The sequence below is a fragment of the Hoplias malabaricus genome, chromosome 2, assembly GCF_029633855.1.
Source record: "Hoplias malabaricus isolate fHopMal1 chromosome 2, fHopMal1.hap1, whole genome shotgun sequence".
Lineage (NCBI taxonomy): Eukaryota > Metazoa > Chordata > Actinopteri > Characiformes > Erythrinidae > Hoplias > Hoplias malabaricus.
This window is the reverse complement of record NC_089801.1, coordinates 72,911,310-72,932,493: the sequence shown is the minus strand read 5'-3', so window position 1 is coordinate 72,932,493 and position 21,184 is coordinate 72,911,310. Positions and strand designations below refer to the sequence as shown.

The 21,184-nt window shown below is 43.3% G+C and overlaps 2 protein-coding genes across 2 annotated transcripts in view; one reads left to right on the top strand and one right to left on the bottom strand.

The window, feature by feature from the left end:
• The first annotated feature begins 757 nt into the window (after nucleotides 1–757).
• Nucleotides 758–11,373, top strand: LOC136687141 (calsequestrin-2-like). The gene is made up of 11 exons (XM_066661408.1): nucleotides 758–994; nucleotides 2,379–2,463; nucleotides 2,549–2,649; nucleotides 4,150–4,261; nucleotides 6,193–6,266; nucleotides 8,711–8,841; nucleotides 8,967–9,012; nucleotides 9,714–9,768; nucleotides 9,865–9,965; nucleotides 10,044–10,118; nucleotides 10,951–11,373. The coding sequence occupies exons 1-11, from the start codon at nucleotides 758–760 to the stop codon at nucleotides 11,158–11,160; spliced, it is 1,227 nt and encodes a 408-aa protein (XP_066517505.1). The 3' UTR covers nucleotides 11,161–11,373.
• A 4,892-nt stretch (nucleotides 11,374–16,265) lies between these two features.
• The window catches only part of LOC136687139 (vang-like protein 1), a 70,968-nt gene continuing 66,049 nt past the window's right edge, over nucleotides 16,266–21,184 (bottom strand). Inside the window, exons 8-9 of the mRNA XM_066661406.1 lie at nucleotides 20,732–20,966; nucleotides 16,266–20,071 (exon numbers count right to left, since the gene is read on the bottom strand). Coding sequence (XP_066517503.1) covers nucleotides 19,811–20,071; nucleotides 20,732–20,966 — 496 coding nt within the window. The 3' untranslated portion in view covers nucleotides 16,266–19,810. The remainder of the gene's footprint in view (nucleotides 20,072–20,731; nucleotides 20,967–21,184) is intronic.

Here is a 21,184-nt window from a genome sequence, read left to right as displayed (position 1 = left end):
TGGAATTTTGTGGTGTTTACATTTGTCGTTTATGTGGTTTGTGGTGTATCTGTGTTATGTTTGTTGTGTTATGCCTTTATTCCCCGTCTGTATTTGTCCAAGATAGTTTCCCTTTGATCACTGCTTGATTTTGATTCACCAAGTAATTCTCAGTTAAATCATTAAAACAGTAACTGCAATGGAAAACTGCTGACTGTCTCAGCATTTGTGTAAATGGTAAACAATGTTTTTAAGTGAGCTGCTTGATATTCTGCATATTCTTGGTATTCTAGATGTATCAGAACGTCTTGCGTACAGACGGCCACCAGTCTCAAAGTTTTTCATGCTCTTACTTTAGGCTTTTTTTTTTTCTGCTACATGAAGTGTCAGTGATTCCCAGTGGTGCTTCTAACTGTCCTCATTTTCATCAGCACGTCATCTATATTTATCCCAGAAACAAGTGGTTCCTAAAATGGCCTTCAGACTCAGGGGAATGGAATAGGCCCATCTAGTTCCCTGAAAAAGCAAACCCTTCCCGATCCCCTTTCCTGCTCTAGAAGGAGTGGAGAAAGTGACAGAGAGATGAGAGGAGATGCTAGTGCTTCATGCTTGATTTATCACGTACAAGAAATCATAGCTGAATTTACACCATTTTAAACTTCTATTTCAGCGTGACCTGTCTCAGCGGAGCCTCGTTGTCCTGCAGAGACTTTGCTTCATTGTTCTGAATTAGCTTCTTCGCCTTTCTCCTCGGACTCCTTCATTCTCCAGATCTACCATGTTGTCTTTTTGGCTTCTCCTGGTCCACAGCTTGACTCTACCGTCCAGAAGCTTCGCAGAAGGAGGCCTACAGTTCCCCAGATTTGATGGCAAGGACAGGGTCCTGGACATCAATGAGAGGAACTACAAGAAGGCACTAAAGAAGTATGACATGCTGTGCCTGCTCTACCATGAGCGCCTGCCATCCAACAGGGAGCTCCAGCAGCAGTTCCACATGAGGGAGATGGTCCTGGAGGTGAGGATATTTAAATTTACATTAACGTAATTTGAAAAACCTTCACTTCAGAGAGATTTGCATTTCAAATGGCATTACAGAGCAGGTGTAGTCTGGTCTAAGTATCTAATGGGCACCAGCTGTAAATGTATGTGTCTGATATATACTACAGTGTAAAACATTTAAAGAAATTTCAATATAAAAATGTAACTAATTAATATATTGTTCTTCAGTTCTACGATTTAAGTTGCTCTTACACAAAGTAGCACTTGCACTGGATCAGTTGGATCAGACTCAGCAGTGTAGCTGGAGTTTTTAAATCCTGTGTCCACACACTGTCCACTCTATTAGACACACCGACATTGTGGGTCAAGCTGGTATCTGCTGCTACACAGTTTGTATTGGTCGTCCTCTAGTCAAAGACCACTCTTGGCTGGATATTTTTGTTGGTGGACTATTCCCAGCCCAGCACTGCTGTGTCTGATCCACTCATACCACTGTAACGCACCCTAACACAGCTTCCACATCAGTGTCACTGCATCACTGAGAATCATCCATGTCATAAATCAAATTGGTTTTGATTCCGGGTTCCTGTATTAAGTATATGCTCTGTTTTACAACAGCACCTGGGTCAAATGTTCACAAAAGGCACCTCAGATGAACGTGAATGATCTACCATGTAAAGCTCAGGAGGTGTGCTCGGAAGCCATGGGAACTAGGGAACAGTGCTGAGTTTTCACACACTGGCCTTCTGGGTGTGGAGAATAATTGGCATGTAAGTTAGTGAGGGACTGACCTGATTTAGAGGCCCAAAAAAGACCTGAGGTCTCTGCAGAGGCTTTAGTCTGTGGTCTGTGCTCATCTCATTTCTGAAAGTGCTCTCGTTTAGCATCTTGTTTCTTCATCTTAGAGGTAATACTCAATGAAGCTTCACAGATCCAGAATCATTGATTCATCCTGGAGAATCAGTCTATCAACACCATCACTTTGAGCCTTATAGCTGTGCTACTCTTTAGCTTCTGTGTACAATATGTTAGAGCTGGCCCTAGGGCTTAATTCATTTCTGTTTTAAACATTCTTTTCAATAATAAACGTAGTATGTAAGGAGATCCAGTGTAATAAACAGTACAACCAACATTAAGGATGATCATAATTCACTGATAAACCACTCTGTCCTGGGAGGTTTTCCTGCCTAGTGTCTAATGAGTCGGGGCCACTGAGCCCAGGGCATCCGGTTCTGGTGGGTACACACACCACGGCTGACCCAGACCAGCCCCCAAGCCTCATCATCTAGGAGCACATTATCTTTGTCTTGGTCAAAGAGGTTCAGGTCTTCATTCCTGCTCAGTTCTATCTATAATCCTCTTAATGTTTGTTATTCTTTGTCTTTCTTTCAAATCCATAGTTTGCTGCTCAAATCCTGGAGGATAGGGATATTGGCTTCGGAATGGTAGATTCTCATAAGGATGCCAAGGTGGCCAAGAAGCTTGGTAAGAGTGAACTGTGATGGTGTCATATATGTTTTATTCCCTGTGATACATCGGAAATCAAGTTCTCATCTGCTTCCTACTGTAGGTTTGGAGGAAGAGGGCAGTATTTATGTTTTTAAGGATGAGCGTGTGATTGAGTTTGATGGAGAGCTTTCTGCGGACACACTGGTGGAGTTCTTGCTAGATGTGAGTATAGAGATTTCTCTAGGTTTTGCGTAAAGCTGTGTAAAAACAGAAGGCCTTGTCTGGCTATGTTACATGTTTTGAGGGTTGTTTCTACTTGTGAGAAAATTCAGTAAGTAGACAGCAATTATATGTTAAAATATGCAGACATTTGTCCTCTGTAGAGGGTGTGCTAGTTTTCACACACACACACACACACACACGCACACGCACACGCACACACACACACACACACATACACACATACAGACATACACACACACATACACACACATACACACACACATACATACACACAAACACATACACACACACATATACATACACTCACACATACACACATACAGACATACACACACACATACACACACACATACATACACACAAACACATACACACACATATACATACACCCACACATACACACATACAGACATACACACACACACACACACATACACACATACAGACATACACACACACATACACAAACACATACACACACACATATACATACACACATACAGACATACACACACATACACAAACACATACACACACACATATACATACACCCACACATACACACATACAGACATACACACACACATACACAAACACATACACACACACATATACATACACCCACACATACACACATACAGACATACACACACACATACACAAACACATACACACACACATATACATACACCCACACATACAGACATATACACACACACACACATACACACATACAGACATACACACGCACACGCATACACATACACACACACACACACGCATACACATACACAAATTGTTTGTGCTACAGACTAATTTTGAATAAGTGGATGTAGCTTGTGCAGAATGCAACATGTTTTGACCAAACACTGAAAGAAATTCCCGCAACATTCGAACGTACAGGGCGCCAAATATTCTGACTGTGATTGTCTTGTAGAATTTGTCTCATTTACTTGTCTTTCCAGTAGGTGGCGGAATTGTATGTAATCTCCTCTGACTGTGTTGTTGATGGAGTGCTTCATCACTGGAGCCTGACCATTTCATTCTTTATCTATGGGTCATTTGACAACCATTATTTAACATTAAGAATCAAGACTCTCTGTATTCAAGACCACAGCTTAGATTCCAAGCTTAAAACATTCAGAACAGAGGATGTCCACCCACACACACACACACACACACACACGCTGTAGTGTCTGAAACACCCACATAATGTCTGTGAATGTATTATATGAATGCATTGTTTTTGTGTATTTTCAAGATGAAAAAGGTCCTGAATTGTAGAAATGCCAGAGAGAAAAAGTGCTTCAGAAATAAGCATTAAATAGGAGTTATTCCAAAGCATTAAAAAAATGTATAATTAAGTTATTATTATACATGCATACATACATATGCATAATACATAAGATGGTTTGTATGACCTTACTGTCTGATGCAGTGTGAAAACAATGGTGCATGTGTGTGTGTGTGTGTTTGTAGCTGCTGGAGGATGCAGTGGAGCTGATTAGTAACCCCATGGAGCTGAGAGCCTTTGAGAGAATGGACGAAGACATCCGCCTCATTGGCTACTTCAAGGGCAGGGAGTCAGAACGTGAGCAGTTTCCCGCTTGCTTTTATAATTTGTGTTTCAGTAAATTCATGTTCTGCATTCTTGCTCTTCATAAAATGATGAAAACGATACCAGATTAATTCAGTGTATTTTGATGTAAACATATGCTTGTGCAACAGCAACAGGTGGTGTCTCTGTCACAGCTTCAGGGTCCTGGAGGTTGTGGGTTCGAGTCCCGCTCTGTCTGTGAGGAGTGTGGTGTGTTCTCCCTGTGTCTGCGTGGGTTTCCTCCGGGTGACTGTCTGTGAGGAGTGTGGTGTGTGTTCTCCCTGTGTCTATGTGGGTTTCCTCTGGGTGACTGTCTGTGAGGAGTGTGGTGTGTTCTCCCTGTGTCCGCGTGGGTTTCCTCCGGGTGACTGTCTGTGAGGAGTGTGGTGTGTTCTCCCTGTGTCCGCGTGGGTTTCCTCCGGGTGACTGTCTGTGAGGAGTGTGGTGTGTTCTCCCTGTGTCCGCGTGGGTTTCCTCCGGGTGACTGTCTGTGAGGAGTGTGGTGTGTTCTCCCTGTGTCCGCGTGGGTTTCCTCCGGGTGACTGTCTGTGAGGAGTGTGGTGTGTTCTCCCTGTGTCCGCGTGGGTTTCCTCCGGGTGACTGTCTGTGAGGAGTGTGGTGTGTTCTCCCTGTGTCCGCGTGGGTTTCCTCCGGGTGACTGTCTGTGAGGAGTGTGGTGTTTTCTCCCTGTGTCCGCGTGGGTTTCCTCCGGGTGACTGTCTGTGAGGAGTGTGGTGTGTTCTCCCTGTGTCCGCGTGGGTTTCCTCTGGGTGACTGTCTGTGAGGAGTGTGGTGTGTTCTCTCTGTGTCTGTGTGGGTTTCCTCCGGGTGACTGTCTGTGAGGAGTGTGGTGTGTTCTCTCTGTGTCTGTTTGGCTTTCCTCCGGGTGACTGTCTGTGAGGAGTGTGGTGTGTTCTCTCTGTGTCCGCGTGGGTTTTCTCCGGGTGACTGTCTGTGAGGAGTGTGGTGTGTTCTCCCTGTGTCTGCGTGGGTTTTCTCCGGGTGACTGTCTGTGAGGAGTGTGGTGTGTTCTGCCTGTGTCAGTGTGGGTTTCCTCCGGGTGACTGTCTGTGAGGAGTGTGGTGTGTTCTCCCTGTGTCTGCATGGGTTTCCTCCGGGTGACTGTCTGTGAGGAGTGTGGTGTGTTCTCCCTGTGTCTGCATGGGTTTCCTCCGGGTGACTGTCTGTGAGGAGTGTGGTGTGTTCTCCCTGTGTCTGCATGGGTTTCCTCCAGGTGACTGTCTGTGAGGAGTGTGGTGTGACTGCGTCACTACCTGTTGTGCCACGGTGCCGCCCATGGGTTACAGACAATGAATGAATAATGAACGAATGAATTTTAATAGTTGTGACAGGCCTAAAAACCAAACATGTCTTGACTGGTCATTGTTTAAGACTTTGACGGTTTCCATATTGACTTACACCATAGTTGTACCAATGCAAACTGTGCCCTACCAATCATTAATTCTGAAAAGAGACTGCTCTTCACAGAGACCTCATTTGTCCATGGCAAATGCTGGGCAACCTCAAAAGACCAAAAAAAATTGATCTTCCACTTGGTCTTACAGATCAAGAACCATCACAGTGCTTTCCCCAAATACAGTGGGAGGGGAGAAGAGAAAGGTATTATCTTCTCCTTTTTTTTATGACTGCAACCCAGCCTTTATTAAAAATCCCATTTCAAGAGCAGGGGATTGAAGAGGCCTCTGCCGTGACCCCCAGACGTATTATTGGGAGCCTAGCCCTATAGATACGGTCTCTTTAGAGCCATCTGACATTGTTTCGCTTTAGGGATTTAGTGTGCTGATCTTCCCTTGCAATTTTCCACATTATTGCAATGTTGGATGAAGGGGGGACATGTAGGTTCTTTGGTCTGTGACTGACACTCTTTCACACTGTTTTCATCAAGTCCTTCCCTTTTATTTCAGACTACAAGGCCTTTCAGAGAGCAGCGGAGCGCTATCAGCCATATGTGAAGTTCTTTGCCACCTTTGATAAAGGGGTGAGTGGTCTTACATATACATAGTCAGTACAACAAGGAAGGGCTCTGATAGAGACACAACCAAAGAGGATTTGAGATAGACAGCTTACACTGGAGGATCTCATAGACAGGCTTTTTTTCCTTTTGGCATCTGAATTATGAGTTGTAGCTTCAGTAAATGCCGAGCGGCACTCAACCTTGGGAAACCATGTCCTTTTCCACTTGGGAAGTCACGCCAATCTAGTCAATGATTTGCAGACAGATTGTCTTTGGATGCTGGTAAAGATTGTGTACCAATTAAAGGTTACCATCCTTAAAGGTTTATCTCCAAGCCATGAACAAATTAGGAAAGAGTGTAGAGCTTTGGCTTAAAGTCTGCGTGCTGTTGGCCTCTCCGAGACATCAACTGCTGACTGGAGGACTTGGGAGTACCATTCAAATCAGATTGGTACATGCGGTGCAGAGGTAGCAGATGCACTGGCGGGTGATATACAGCACATTATTAAAACAAAGGAACAGTGCAAACCTGTTAAAGTTTATCCCTTTTCACATCTTTATGTGTGTCTCAGAGGCAACGCTGCAGTTGAGGAAGCTGTCTTTCTTGCCTGTTATGTATCTGATGGCTGCTCGTTTTCAAATGATGCCAAAAAAAAATTCAAGAATTTATTTTGAGGCCTTCTGTTACCTATTGTCTTTCATGCTATGAAGTATAAACGTGGATAAAATATCAAAATTTTATCACTGATAAAATTCAAACACGTCACAAGTCAATGTCTATAAGCCATGACTTGTCAGTTGTAATACTACTGGTGTGTAGGAGTAAGGGAAGGTAAGTGCAGGAGGTTTATTTACAACATCTTAAAGGAAACTAGACAAAGGGACGCTAAACAAAAAGGGCAAAACACAGAAGCTAAGGAGCTAAACAAAAAGGGCAAAACACAGAAGCAAAGGGACTAAATAAAAAGGGCAACACACAGAAGCTAAGGAGCTAAACACAAAAGACTAGGCTAAACTATAAACAAAGCTAAACACAAAACAAGGCTCAATGCTAAACCCAGAGCAAGGCTAAACCTAGAGCAAGACAAAACACAGAATTAAACCCAGAACACGGCTAAACCTAGAATTAAACCCACTACAAGGCTAAGGACCATCGAGCAAACATACATACAATAACCCACAAACAGGAAACACTGACAAAGACTATATAAAGACAACACCAACAGGAAACACCTGGACACTAATTAAGACACATGACACTAGAAACACAAGGGAAGGGTATCACATGACCTGGGAACAATCAGGAAGCAGACACAAGACAGGGGGAAACAGTCACATGACAAGGGGAGCACAGAACAGAAACAATACAAAACAGAACACAAAACAGCACGTTACATCAGTAGAGTCTGCTCAGACCATGTTGAATGTGTATGAGCGAGCACTGTAGGGGAGCTTTTGTTTACCATCGCTTGTCACGTCTTTCCTATGTCTCTCCTTCTGCAGCATTATTTTGTCTGTTGTTTTGGGTCTCGCCTTCTGGTAAACTTAGAAATCCAGTTCAACTGTCACAACACACCATAACATGTCGTCTCCGGAAAGGGGCTTGTTCATTTGCCGAGAAGGAAAAACATATCAAACACATGCGGCACAAGGTGTTCTAGCTCCAAGGTGTTCTAGGTGTTGTAGCTGTTGTGAAAAGCAGTTGTCCATTATATCTCCATAAGATCTTTAGCAGATATTTACTGCTAATGAATTGAGCTCATCTCCAGGACTGAAGTGAACAGAAGTCCAACCTGCAGTCAATCTGCATCGATGCACAGGAGGTGGAGAGAGGTCCAGCTTCAAGTTCTTCGGAGTGTATATGGACACAGACCTCCAATGGGGTTCTAACACTTCAGCGGTGGTGAAGAAGGCCCAGCAACGTCTTTATTTCCTGAGGATCCTTAAGAGGTTGAATCTGGATAAGAAATTGCTAACAGTCTTCTACCGCTGCTCCTCGGAGAGCCTACTGACATACTGCATCTCTGCGTGGTTCTCCAGCTGTACCACAGCGCATACATAAGACCTTACAGAGGGTCATCAACATGGTGCAGAAGATCATTGGACACTCTCTCCCATCCCTGGAAGACCTCTACAGCACTCGGGGCCTCAGGAGGGCTTACACTATTATCAAGGACTGTACACACCCAGGACACCAGATGTTTGTTCTGCTTTCTTGTTTTAATTCCTTTTCCTCTTAATTGCACCAAGTGGAGGGGGGGGGGGGGGGGGGGTTGGGGGTTAACCAAATTTCGTTGTATAAGTAAAATGTGCAATGACAATAAAGGTTCATTTCATTTTCCTTTCATTTCGAACTGGCTGCATTGTAAGTGAATGAGCTGCAAGCTTGCTCAAGGCACCTAGTGAAGAATGAAGGCTGCACTGTGTCTGAGAGTGCTGTACGACTGTAAGGCTGTATTTTGCAACAGGTGGCCAAGCATCTGACACTTAAGATGAACGAGGTGGACTTCTATGAGCCCTTCATGGACGAGCCTGTCACCATACCCAACAAACCAAACTCAGAGGGTGAGATAGTGGACTTCGTCAGTCAGCACCGAAGGTGAGCTAAAGGCTACTTTGGCTAGCTTCATTCATACTCTAAACCTTCTAAATAATACCCTAGCCCTAGTAAATAAATGTAAATGGCATTTTTTCCCTCTTTCCTCTTCCTTACTGAATGTTTAGGCCAACCCTGAGGAAGCTGCGTGCAGAGGATATGTTTGAGACCTGGGTGAGTAACTTATATTCTACAGCTATTGACTAAAACATGCAATTAATAAATGTGGACATTGATGGCTGTGAATGGGTGCAATGAAAATTCGCGGGTTTGTGACATCACACATGCAACTACCGTCTTCAAGCTTAGTGAACTTAGCTCAATCAAACAAGTGTCATACATCAAAAGTGTAGATAGACACCCACTCAGGGAGCCATTTTCCACATGTTGTGAATGTACAGCACGAGTCAGAAATTTGAGAAATCTTCTCATTAAATGGTTTTTCTTAGTTTTTTATTGTTTTCTCCGTTGTAAATGAATGTGGAACACATTAAAACTATGGAGGAACACATATGGAATTATGTAGTGAACAACAAAGTGTTAAACAAAGCAGAATAAGTTTCTTCACAGTAGCCCCCTGTTGCTTTGATGACAGCTTCACACACTCTCTCCGTTCTCTCACTCAGCTTCATGAGGTCGTCACCTGGACTGGTTTTCAGTGAAAAGCTGTGGCCTCGTCGAGAGTTAGTCTGTAGAACCGCTCTCTTCTTAATGTGTCTGAGACTGTAAGTGGGGTTGTGCAGAGGCAGGGGCTGGTACACAGCTCTATACAGTGGCTAGCTCTACTCCACCAATCACTGATGAGGAGATGGGTCCAATTTTTGATGAGTACTATGTCTATGAAAGTAATAGAATGTTCTTTGGCTGACACACAGGAAGATGACATGGACGGGATCCACATTGTAGCGTTTGCGGAGGAGGAGGATCCAGGTTTGTTTGTCTTTGTACTTTTTACTTGTGCTATTGCGGATACAAGTCTAAATACTTCAGACTAGAGCCTCGATAGAGCAAACATGTTCATTTTAGATGGATATGAGTTCCTGGAGATTTTGAAAGAAGTGGCCAGAGACAACACCAAGAACCCAGATCTGAGCATAGTTTGGATTGACCCGGACGACTTCCCCTTGGTGAGAACCTGTCAGGACATTTGTCAAATTCATCAGGAGTCTTGTGCCAGAGCTCTAAACCCTGACCTCTTCACACAGCTGACCGCCTACTGGGAGAAGACCTTTAAAGTGGATCTGTTCAGGCCTCAGATCGGCGTGGTCAATGTCACAGATGTGAGTTACCCACAAGACGGTCATAATTATCTTATACATGCTTTGTCCAAGCCCACAGTTTGTAGCAACTGTTGCTACAAATGCTAAATCAAAGCAATAAATCGGTAATTATTAAAACTAAATTTACTTGTATTTGGTAGAAAAACTACGAAAAGACAGCCCTCTGCTTCTTTGGCCTGTTTTAAATTGCATTTGTGAATACAGTGATGTATGGTTTATCTGAGCCAAAGTGGTGACATCTATCACAGAACCAAGCTGGTTTTAATGCAGTGCTGTCTGAGGGCTCAAAGGTCATGACATTAAGTTGTTATTTTATCCTTGCCCTTCACACACAGAGGTTTCCCAAGCATCGTCTTTTGATATTATGCACCTTACATGGTAAAATATATTTAAAAATGTATAAATCACAGAGGAACATCATAATACATTCTTATTCATAAAGAAACATGTATTTTATGATTGCTTTTTGAAAATAACCTGTTTAGAGCCAACATGAAATCAAGTTTGTTGTAGCTTGTGTCTGCGTGGGTTTCCTCCAGGTGACTGTGAGGAGTGTGGTGTGTTCTCCTTGTGTCTGCGTTTGTTTCCTCCAGGTGATTGTCTGTGAGGAGTGTGGTGTGTTCTCCCTGTGTCTGCGTGGGTTTCCTCCGGGTGACTGTCTGTGAGGAGTGTGGTGTGTTCTCCCTGTGTCTGCGTGGGTGAAGAGTTGGGTGTTAAATGAGGCAGAATGTTAAAATACGAACTTCACTGAAAAAGTCACCAAAGACATGTCATGTTGTGTTAATAATGATGATAAGTGAACTGATGTGTGCGGACTTGTGATTGTGGACAGGCGGACAGTGTGTGGCTGAACATGCCCAACGATGAAGCTCTTCCAACAGCTGAAGAATTAGAGGACTGGATTGAGGACGTCCTCTCAGGGAAAGTCAACACTGAGGATGATGATGTTAATGATGATGACAGTGATGATGACGACAGCAACAATTATGGCCATGATGATGATGATGATGATGAAGACGATAATGATGATGATGATGACTGATTGGTAGATGTATAGTACATCCAAAAACTTTTTTGTACGTATTATGTGCTATTTATCATAGGTCCCAGTAATTGCGTGATTCCTTTGGTGCTGTTAGAAAAGTGCAATTCATTCGCTTTAAGTATTTTGTTTGAATTATGTGTTTTAGTGAGGAGTGTGGTGTGTTCTCCCTGTGTCCGCGTGGGTTTCCTCCGGGTGACTGTCTGTGAGGAGTGTGGTGTGTGTTCTCCCTGTGTCTGTGTGGGTTTCCTCCGGGTGACTGTCTATGAGGAGTGTGGTGTGTTCTCCCTGTGTCTGTGTGGGTTTCCTCCGGGTGACTGTCTGTGAGGAGTGTGGTGTTTTCTCCTTGTGTCCGCGTGGGTTTCCTCCGGGTGACTGTCTGTGAGGAGTGTGGTGTGTTCTCCCTGTGTCCGCGTGGGTTTCCTCCGGGTGACTGTCTGTGAGGAGTGTGGTGTGTGTTCTCCCTGTGTCTGTGTGGGTTTCCTCCGGGTGACTGTCTATGAGGAGTGTGGTGTGTTCTCCCTGTGTCTGTGTGGGTTTCCTCCGGGTGACTGTCTGTGAGGAGTGTGGTGTTTTCTCCTTGTGTCCGCGTGGGTTTCCTCCGGGTGACTGTCTGTGAGGAGTGTGGTGTGTTCTCCTTGTGTCCACGTGGCTTTCCTCTGGGTGACTGTCTGTGAGGAGTGTGGTGTGTTCTCCCTGTGTCTGTGTGGGTTTCCTCCGGGTGACTGTCTGTGAGGAGTGTGGTGTGTTCTCCCTGTGTCTGTGTGGATTTCCTCCGGGTGACTGTCTGTGAGGAGTGTGGTGTGTGTTCTCCCTGTGTCTGTGTGGGTTTCCTCCGGGTGACTGTCTATGAGGAGTGTGGTGTGTTCTCCCTGTGTCTGTGTGGGTTTCCTCCGGGTGACTGTCTGTGAGGAGTGTGGTGTTTTCTCCTTGTGTCCGCGTGGGTTTCCTCCGGGTGACTGTCTGTGAGGAGTGTGGTGTGTTCTCCTTGTGTCCACGTGGCTTTCCTCTGGGTGACTGTCTGTGAGGAGTGTGGTGTGTTCTCCCTGTGTCTGTGTGGGTTTCCTCCGGGTGACTGTCTGTGAGGAGTGTGGTGTTTTCTCCTTGTGTCCGCGTGGGTTTCCTCCGGGTGACTGTCTGTGAGGAGTGTGGTGTGTTCTCCTTGTGTCCACGTGGCTTTCCTCTGGGTGACTGTCTGTGAGGAGTGTGGTGTGTTCTCCCTGTGTCTGTGTGGGTTTCCTCCGGGTGACTGTCTGTGAGGAGTGTGGTGTGTGTTCTCCCTGTGTCTGTGTGGGTTTCCTCCGGGTGACTGTCTATGAGGAGTGTGGTGTGTTCTCCCTGTGTCTGTGTGGGTTTCCTCCGGGTGACTGTCTGTGAGGAGTGTGGTGTTTTCTCGTGTCCGCGTGGGTTTCCTCCGGGTGACTGTCTGTGAGGAGTGTGGTGTGTTCTCCTTGTGTCCACGTGGCTTTCCTCTGGGTGACTGTCTGTGAGGAGTGTGGTGTGTTCTCCCTGTGTCTGTGTGGGTTTCCTCCGGGTGACTGTCTGTGAGGAGTGTGGTGTGTTCTCCCTGTGTCTGTGTGGATTTCCTCCGGGTGACTGTCTGTGAGGAGTGTGGTGTGTTCTCCCTGTGTCCGCGTGGGTTTCCTCTGGGTGACTGTCTGTGAGGAGTGAGGTGTATTCTCCCTGTGTCTGCGTGGGTTTCCTCTGGGTGCTCCGGTTTCCTCCCACAGTCCAAAAACACACCTTGGTAGGTAAATTGGCACTTCAAAAGTGTCCGTAGGTGTGAGTGAGTGTGTGTTGCCCTGTTAAGGACTGACGCCCCCTCCAGGGTGTATTTCTGCCTTGCGCCCAATGATTCCAGGTAGGCTCTGGACCCACCGCGACCCTGAACTGGATAAGGGTTACAGATAATGAATGAATGAATGTATGTGTTTTAGCAGAATATACTTTGCATATAATATATTAATTCATCTGAAGAACAAGCCATAATCATCTGTACGAGTATGAGATGGTAATAAATGTTATTTAATCTCTGGACTCTTTTGCATTCTGTTTCTATGTTGTATGCATGTTTAATTTTTATAATTAATCACGCTGGTAATATAATAACCGTTATTGAAACAACTTAAGCCCAATAAAACTCAACACACAACAAGCTCTGATTTTGTTAAGGGAGCCATGAGAGCACTTTGAATACACAGCCTATGGATTAATTGGATCCCTACAATTATTACTCTGTGCAACCTCCTTTTGCCAACATAAGTGTTGTGAGGCTTCTACTAAATATGAAACATCTGGAGAATACAAAGTGTGTAATTACACTTCAGGACGTCCTCAGTTCCTCATTCTCCCAGCTCCTCCAGGACCCTCTCTGATGGATATGTCCACAAGAATTCATGACATTAAATAGGACCCTCTGGAGCAGCTGCACATTAGCCTATGAAGGAGTAGATCTGTGTTTGGTTGATAGAGCTCCATTCAGCACATTTGGGATGAAATGGAGTGGAAACCAGATCTAATCATCCAGTGTGAGGACCTGACCTCACTAATGATCTCATGGCTGAAACCATCACCTTCCTCACAGCCATTGGAACATCTTAAGTCTACAATTTTCTAAACATAATCTTGAGGCTGAAGCAAATGGGACAAACAATTAAACGTATAAACCTCTGATTTCAGAAGAAATGTTTGATGAACAGGTGTCTGTGGATATTTAAAAATTCCTGGACTGAGAACGCAAGATACTATACTGAGCAATGACATTTTTCAGTAAGTAACGCTTTCACAATGTGTGTGTGAGAGACTTGTGTGTCCATCCATAATCTGGATCTCTCATTAATATAAGGTCCCCCCCCTCTCTCCTTTTCTCTCTCTCTCTCTTTGTACAGCACCTCTCTGCCCCGGCCCTGAATTATTCACGCCTGTTTGAATTATTTAGCTTCATTAGCTTGCATTCTGCATAGCGAGTGGTTGAGCGGGGCATCCCCACACAACCGACACTAGAAGCCTGGTGCAAATCTGTGCCACCAAAGCAGCCCGTCTCCCAGGAGGCCGACTGGAAGCATCCAGCTATTAACTTCTATTCTGAAAATAGAAAAGCACTGAGGAGGCGGTGGACAGCTTTGTGTCCAGGTGAAAAATGTGCATGTGTCAAGCTTGGTTTTATACATTATAAAACACTAATTAGGTCTCTGCAAGAGACAGACAGGAAGCTAATTAGGACATTCAAACTCAGCCTGTCCTCTAAAGAGTAACCCTTAACAGACTGGAGTTACAAAATTATTTAAATTATTCAAAAAGTTTTATACAGTTTATGAATGGCATATTTTATTTGGATCTTTGGTTTACTTTCTGTATTAACAGGTCAAAGTCTGATTAAGTTAATGCTTTTTAGACTTCGGGAGCATTCCTGTCACTGGTTAGTCTCTAGATCAGCGGCCAGCAGTTGGGATTTGTTAAGCATTGTCTAGATTCTCAACACCCAGACAGCGAGCATATATCAGACCACAGGCATAAAAAGGCTGTCACACCACTGACTGTAGACCACTGCTGGTCCACCATCGGAGCACTCAGATTACTGTCCTGTACAGGATATAACTCATTTATAATCTCCTCAAACAGAGTTTACATTCACAGAGACTTTTATTCTGGAAAACACACTAATACAAATATTACCAACAACTATGAGAGATATAATAATGAGTAAAAGCCTGATAAAAAATGATTAAATGATAAAGATGTTGACACTGTGCTGGATTTAAATGATTTACTAATCTTATTTATAAAGAATAACAAAAAGAACCTAATGAAGGAAAACAATGTAAACTGTACCGTGAATGGAAAAGTGCTAAAATGTGGCATTTTGTCTAAGATTCTGTTTAATCAGCAGCGGTCCGCCCAGAAAACGCTGTGTAAAACACTAGTGGACCTCCAACTTTGCCCTCAGTGGAACAACAGTGGTCCGCCGTCTCCTTGCTCTCAGGGTTCCAACCCTTGGGTCCCAAGCCCACTTCTCTATCTTTAGACCATGACCCCAAAAGCTGTCAGCAACATGGAGAACCATAGAGCAAAAGACCTGTAGGGTGCTTGGTGTGGACGTGTATGTTTGGGATAGACTTGTGTAGGGTTTACCTTCTTTTTTAATTCATCCGAGAACTTACATTTACGTTTCGGTATAGCTGCTCGAGATGAGGGTGGGTACATGAGCTTTGCCTGACGTAAACAAGGACTACCGACGTGCAGACTGACCAATTAAATGTTTACACAGAAGGTTATCGACCAATGACGGTAGCTCTACAGTCAGACCGTCCAATCAGAAGATTTTAGGCTACTTCACCACGCCCCCTTCTCACTCAAGTGAACCAATCGGAGTAGGGGAGGGCGGGACTAGTTTGTGAACGAAACGCTTCTCGAAGTTCTATGTAAGCTCTAGAAAAACAAAATCCAACAAGTTTGTGAAATTCCGCCCGGACATTTTTTAAGTCTAAAAAAGAGGACATGTCCGGGTAAAAGAGGACGTCTGGTCACCCTAGACTTGTGTGTTCTAAAGGCTCCTGTGTTTTTAAATGGTCAGCTTTTTTTTTAATCGAAGCACAGTGCATCTGAGTCAAACGTTCAGTAAATAAACCAAAGCAAGTGTATTCACGTCTTAATACCTTTTAACCGTCAGTGTGGGTTCCAGCGTCCTGTCCAGGCTTTGTTTCCTGACATTCACCCATTAATTCTTGGGGGGGCTTAGCAGCACTGTGGCCCTAATAAAAATAAAGTGGTTACAGAAGACGAATGACTGTATTAATGAATAAATGAGTGAGACGAGTCAATCACAGAAACAAGTATTTGGTACAGCATTTAGCAAAACATGCTATTGCTAAGAGCTATCAAGTTATACCTTTAATACATGCTACAGCTAGCAGGTTTCCCACCAATATTGTTCAAGAACTAAAATCACCAGATATGTCTATCTACTACAGTCCCTTTAGTGAACATAAGCTAATCTTTAACCCTTTTTCATTCACAGATGGTTTTGACGCTTCTAGAGAGACATCTGTTTGAAAAAATGAACCAAGATGAAGAAGAAAAAACATCAGCCACACTACAGGGTTCTTACAAATGTTTATTTCATACAAACGCCTGTGTTGTGAGATTTGAAACATATTTATTACAACATAACATCAGGTATATAAATGTTGGCCTTTCAGAATAACAGGTGAAAAGTGGAAGTTGAAATGGAAGTTTTTCTTATTTAATAGGAATGATTTATTTATGCACATATACAGTATAAATACAAAACACACTGTGTAAAAAGAGGCACAGTCACATTGTGAGATTCATATAAAGTAAAAGCAACACACAGCAGTCATTAATATCACTGTCTTTAAAAAACAAAACAAAACAAAAACAATGATGGTGTTCAATGATATTGAAGGAGGAACATCTGTTGTTGAATAAGAAAAGTAACAGCACAGTTGGATATGGTGGCAGAAAAGCACCGTACTGAAAAGTCCGTCACCCCCGTTAGCCGTTATAATTAAAGGAGCAATCAGACATCTTTCCACTGACTCGTCTGTTTTGAAACTGTCATTACACTGACACCAAGTGTCATGGATGCATCAATAATTCTACCCTAGTCACTCCCATGTGGAGGACCTGCTCTACGGAGCATAAACTGGTTGCACAAAGCTATTTGGTTCTACTTTTTGTGGGTTACCCAAATATATATAAATCCCTTTCATGAATCGTGTGCCACTTTATAACGGTAAAATGACGTATTGCTCCTTTAAACTTAATTTAATGCTTAAAGTGCCAATCAAACAGACTGACACTCTCAGTGATTTTCCTAGAGGGCACTCAGTGGCTGTGCTTTAGAAATGACAAGGCGGATTAGAATGCATTATTATGCATTGTGTTTTTCACCCTGGAGTGAAACGGCTTGCATAATTATTTTGCTTCAAAAATTGCATTCATATTTATATTTTTTTTTTCTGCCAGTCGTCTTCATTATTCTACATAAGAAGTTTCCGAAGTGACAAGATAAAACTGGTTGCATCAGAAGAGGACAGAAAAGTGTTTGTGCAAATTATGATAAATGGACTTATGTTTCATTCCGAACTGAAAAAGCAACATTCTCCTTCCACTTACTGCTCACCAAGACTCACACTCCCCTCAGAACTGTGGTGCAGGAAGTCCTCCACAACACACAATGTTGAGAGCTAAATGCTAGTAGCCTTTTCTATTTTATTTTATTTTTTTTTAAGTGCTTTCTCAGTGACCACATCTTCACGTCTCCCAACATTGTCTCAAAATTAGAAACAGAAAAAGAGTTTACATTAACTTTGGCCATAACATTAGCACAGGCCAGCAGTGGAACCAGAACCAGACACACTCCCCTGTTATTTTTGCTAAAAAACTAGAAAAATGTGCCCATGCTCAGTTGGAATTCCCCATGGTTTGCAGCTGAGCTCCAGAAGAGGACAATTCAACCATAAACAATAACCAAGCACAGCCATTAATGCTAGCTTTCAGTAGCTACTAGCAACAACAGCTACCATGTCTCTACCACCAGGTTTTTTACCATCCCCTTCCAGTTGTTGGTTAATTTTTGAAACACATTTGTTCATGATGTAAGAAAAATAACCCCCTAATGCCTCTAAAGTGGCATAAATGTAACTCCTTTGCCCTTGTTCTGCACTTACCTCTCCGCCATTAACCTGCAACTTGAAAGCCCCACCCTACAATCAATGGGATTGGTTCCTTTATTGTTACAACCTAATAACCCTGGCTGTCTGAATTTGCCGGTGGAACACTCGTTTCAAAATGGAAACCATTGATTTTCACTGGTGATGGTTTTCAATAATATATGGAAACTACATTTAACCAATACCTGAAAGTTAATAACCTCAAGAGCAAAGCAAAAATGCAAAACTCAGTGTGTAAATGTAGCGCTGGCTACTGTTCTAAAAGAGTTGGACAGGACTAGACATGGTTTTTGCAGTCATGTACCCTGTAACCAAATAAGGAACTCTGGAATCTATGTTCATTCAATTCAATGCGGTAAACAAAAATGTAACTGTATCCTCAGAATTGCGAGGTCTTTCCAGACACGCCACAAGCAGACTAAGAGTGTTTATACGTATGGTTCTTTTATAAATGAACCAAACTGAATTCTGTTCTGCTGCAAATAACCGTGGTAGAGGTTGTGTTCGGTGAACACACTTTAAACGACACACACTTCTCTTTTCTCATGTCTTTTAGTGACTGATGTGATCTCAGGGACCACTGTTCATACCCTAGGGGGTGATTTCCCAGACAGGGATTAAGCCTAGTCCTGGACTACACAGAGTTTTGAATTGAGATTTTCCATCGAACGGAGGATATATTCTAGGACTAGACTTGAGCCCTATTTGGGAAACCACCGTACGGCCAACCGCTTGTGGACACAAGAGAATTTGAGATGGGAGGGAGTTATGACAATGATTACTTGAAAAAGCGCAGGGTTTAATGGAGGTCATTTAAAAAAAATGGCAGCCATTTTAAATAAAACAGCTTAGAACCAGGGATTGTCTGGATGCTAATGATGGATAACACAATAATGACACATCCTCAGAGGTCTGTTATTTAGTGAAGTGTCTTCAGGCAGTGGATGAATATAATTGCACTGACAGTTGTGACAGTGTTGTGCTGGAAATAGGCTGATTTTGAACTTTTCTTTTTTGGTATCTGGTGATAAAACTGTATAAATACAACTCAAAAGGCTTTTGCATTATACTCAACAAACAAAGCAGTGTCCTTGAGGTGTTTGAATCATTTTTGTTAGGGTCTTTATAGATTAATAAAATGTAAAAGACCAGAAAATAACCAAATAACGCAACTCCCAAAACTGGTACCGGCTCCATTCGATGATCTCAATTTCGGTGGAATACAAAACTCGTGAACATACCACATATCTTACACACACATGCCAATTGTACGCTGCGCACATGTGTAAAACAGCATCGTCTAAATGTAAAACGTGATAATGTATTGTTTCTTCAGAAAACGACAGATCAAAGGTGTTGGTGATGGAAAAGAAGCAGCACCAGTTGAGTTCATACGCACTTACAGTAGAAAAAGGTCATCTCTTGGATTGTGGGTCATGTTGCCAACCGTGTGGACCTTACGCTCTGTTGCTATAACAACCAGAGAGAGAGAGTATAGTGGCCTGGGAGCAGTGCGGGTGTCCACTCGCACAGAAAAATGTGGAGAACAAGTAGAGAAATCCTCTCCAGTGTCCGGCTTCCATTCACAGTGCATTTGCCCGGACATGTCCGGTTCTGGGTTGTGAGAAAAGGAATATCTCTCCTATTACAAATGTTTCTTCCACCTTTCTTTCTATCAGAGCCGTTCCATCACCTCCCTTCACTGTACTGTTTCTGGAGCCTTGTATTACACTTGTGATAGTGAAACTTGGAACATTACTGTCTCTATAATGTGCCTCTCCGATAAAAAACAAAACAAAAATGAAATATATTCAAATATGTGATATATATATATCTTTTTTTTTCATATGTATATATATTACAAAAAAAATGCTAACCCAAGTTAGAAAATCTTAACCAAAAAATTAGCTTGTGAGTGACTGATAGAGATAAAGAGGAGAAAAAATATAATACGTCTACACCGAGGTCTCTGACTGTAGCCTCAGGACAAACTTGTGGGACTTTGGGTCTATGAACTCTTCTGAGAGCTTGATGTAAGGGATCTTCTTAGTGGTGACCACCAAGCTAAAGTCTATGCACTTGAGCAGAAAAATGGTGCCGTCCTTCAGGCCGCTGGTGACTGAAGCCTCGCTGATGAGTGTCCACTGCCGGGCCAGCCAACGCTCACGGCCATACTGCAGCGTAGGACCCGGAGTTAGGTAGCTCTCCAGAAATGCCTGCCCCAAAAATAAACACACTCACACAGATAAACACGTGGACACTCCTGACTTACAGCTTTAGGTCTATAATCGATAATGACAGCTTCATAACCAACCTGAATTAAACCTGACAGCGTTCATTTGAGTTAATTGTGCGCTTGGAGAATTTGAGTTAATTGTCTGCAAGTGTAATAATGCAGTTCTAATTTGCAATAATTTCAAACTGCTTAAAAGAAAACCTCAGTGGAGGTCCAAGGCATGTATCTTTACAAACAACATCAACATGTTTAATCACCTGAAATAGACTTTAGTACATTATTTGCCCAACCGTTGACAAGACAGATGCTCAACTGTGGCGTCCTCTGAAATCAAGGGTATATGAAATAACGGTTTATTATTATTATTTATATATCGTATACCTCACTGCAGCTCTTACCAAGAACATTGGACGGAGCTTCGTCAGTCTTGAGAATGCAACTCCACTGCTTCACAGCCTTGCGCTAGAAAGCTGAACCCCTTCTGGTTTGACACCTGGCACTGAGCACGGTGGTCTCAGGCTCATGTACAAGTCTTCAAGAGCGCTTAATTCTACTGGCAATGCTGCATTATGGCCATTGCACAAGCAACAAGCATGTCCGTGCCCAATTGATCTTAGCAACTGAACTGTGTGAGACTTACCTTAGGCGACATGTTGTGCATGATGCAGAAAGCCAGGTGCTGCTGGATGCTCTCCATGCTATGGCAGTGCTGCTGGCGTGTGGTGCGCAGGTATTTCTGCAGAGCACGGGCCATGGAAGGGAAGATGGCCTGTGCTGCCTCACGGGGATCCATCACATCCCCAGGAGATTTCTTCTGCTCCTCCTCCTGGATGCGGCGGATGTGAGTGAATGCTTCTTCAACTGCTACCACCAGCCTGGAGAAGAGAGGATTCAAACGCGAAGTCACTCTGGATAAAGGTGTATGTTAAATGCTGATTAATATTAGGCCACACCTATAGGCAGCTTAAAATAAAAGGGCTTCAACCAACCAGAATGTGCCCATGTTACACCTCTCTGCTGCTATTTGACTGTAAGCAGCTGCTTAAAGGCATTAAATCTTCAGATGTCACCACTGCTATGAAAAATTCAGACC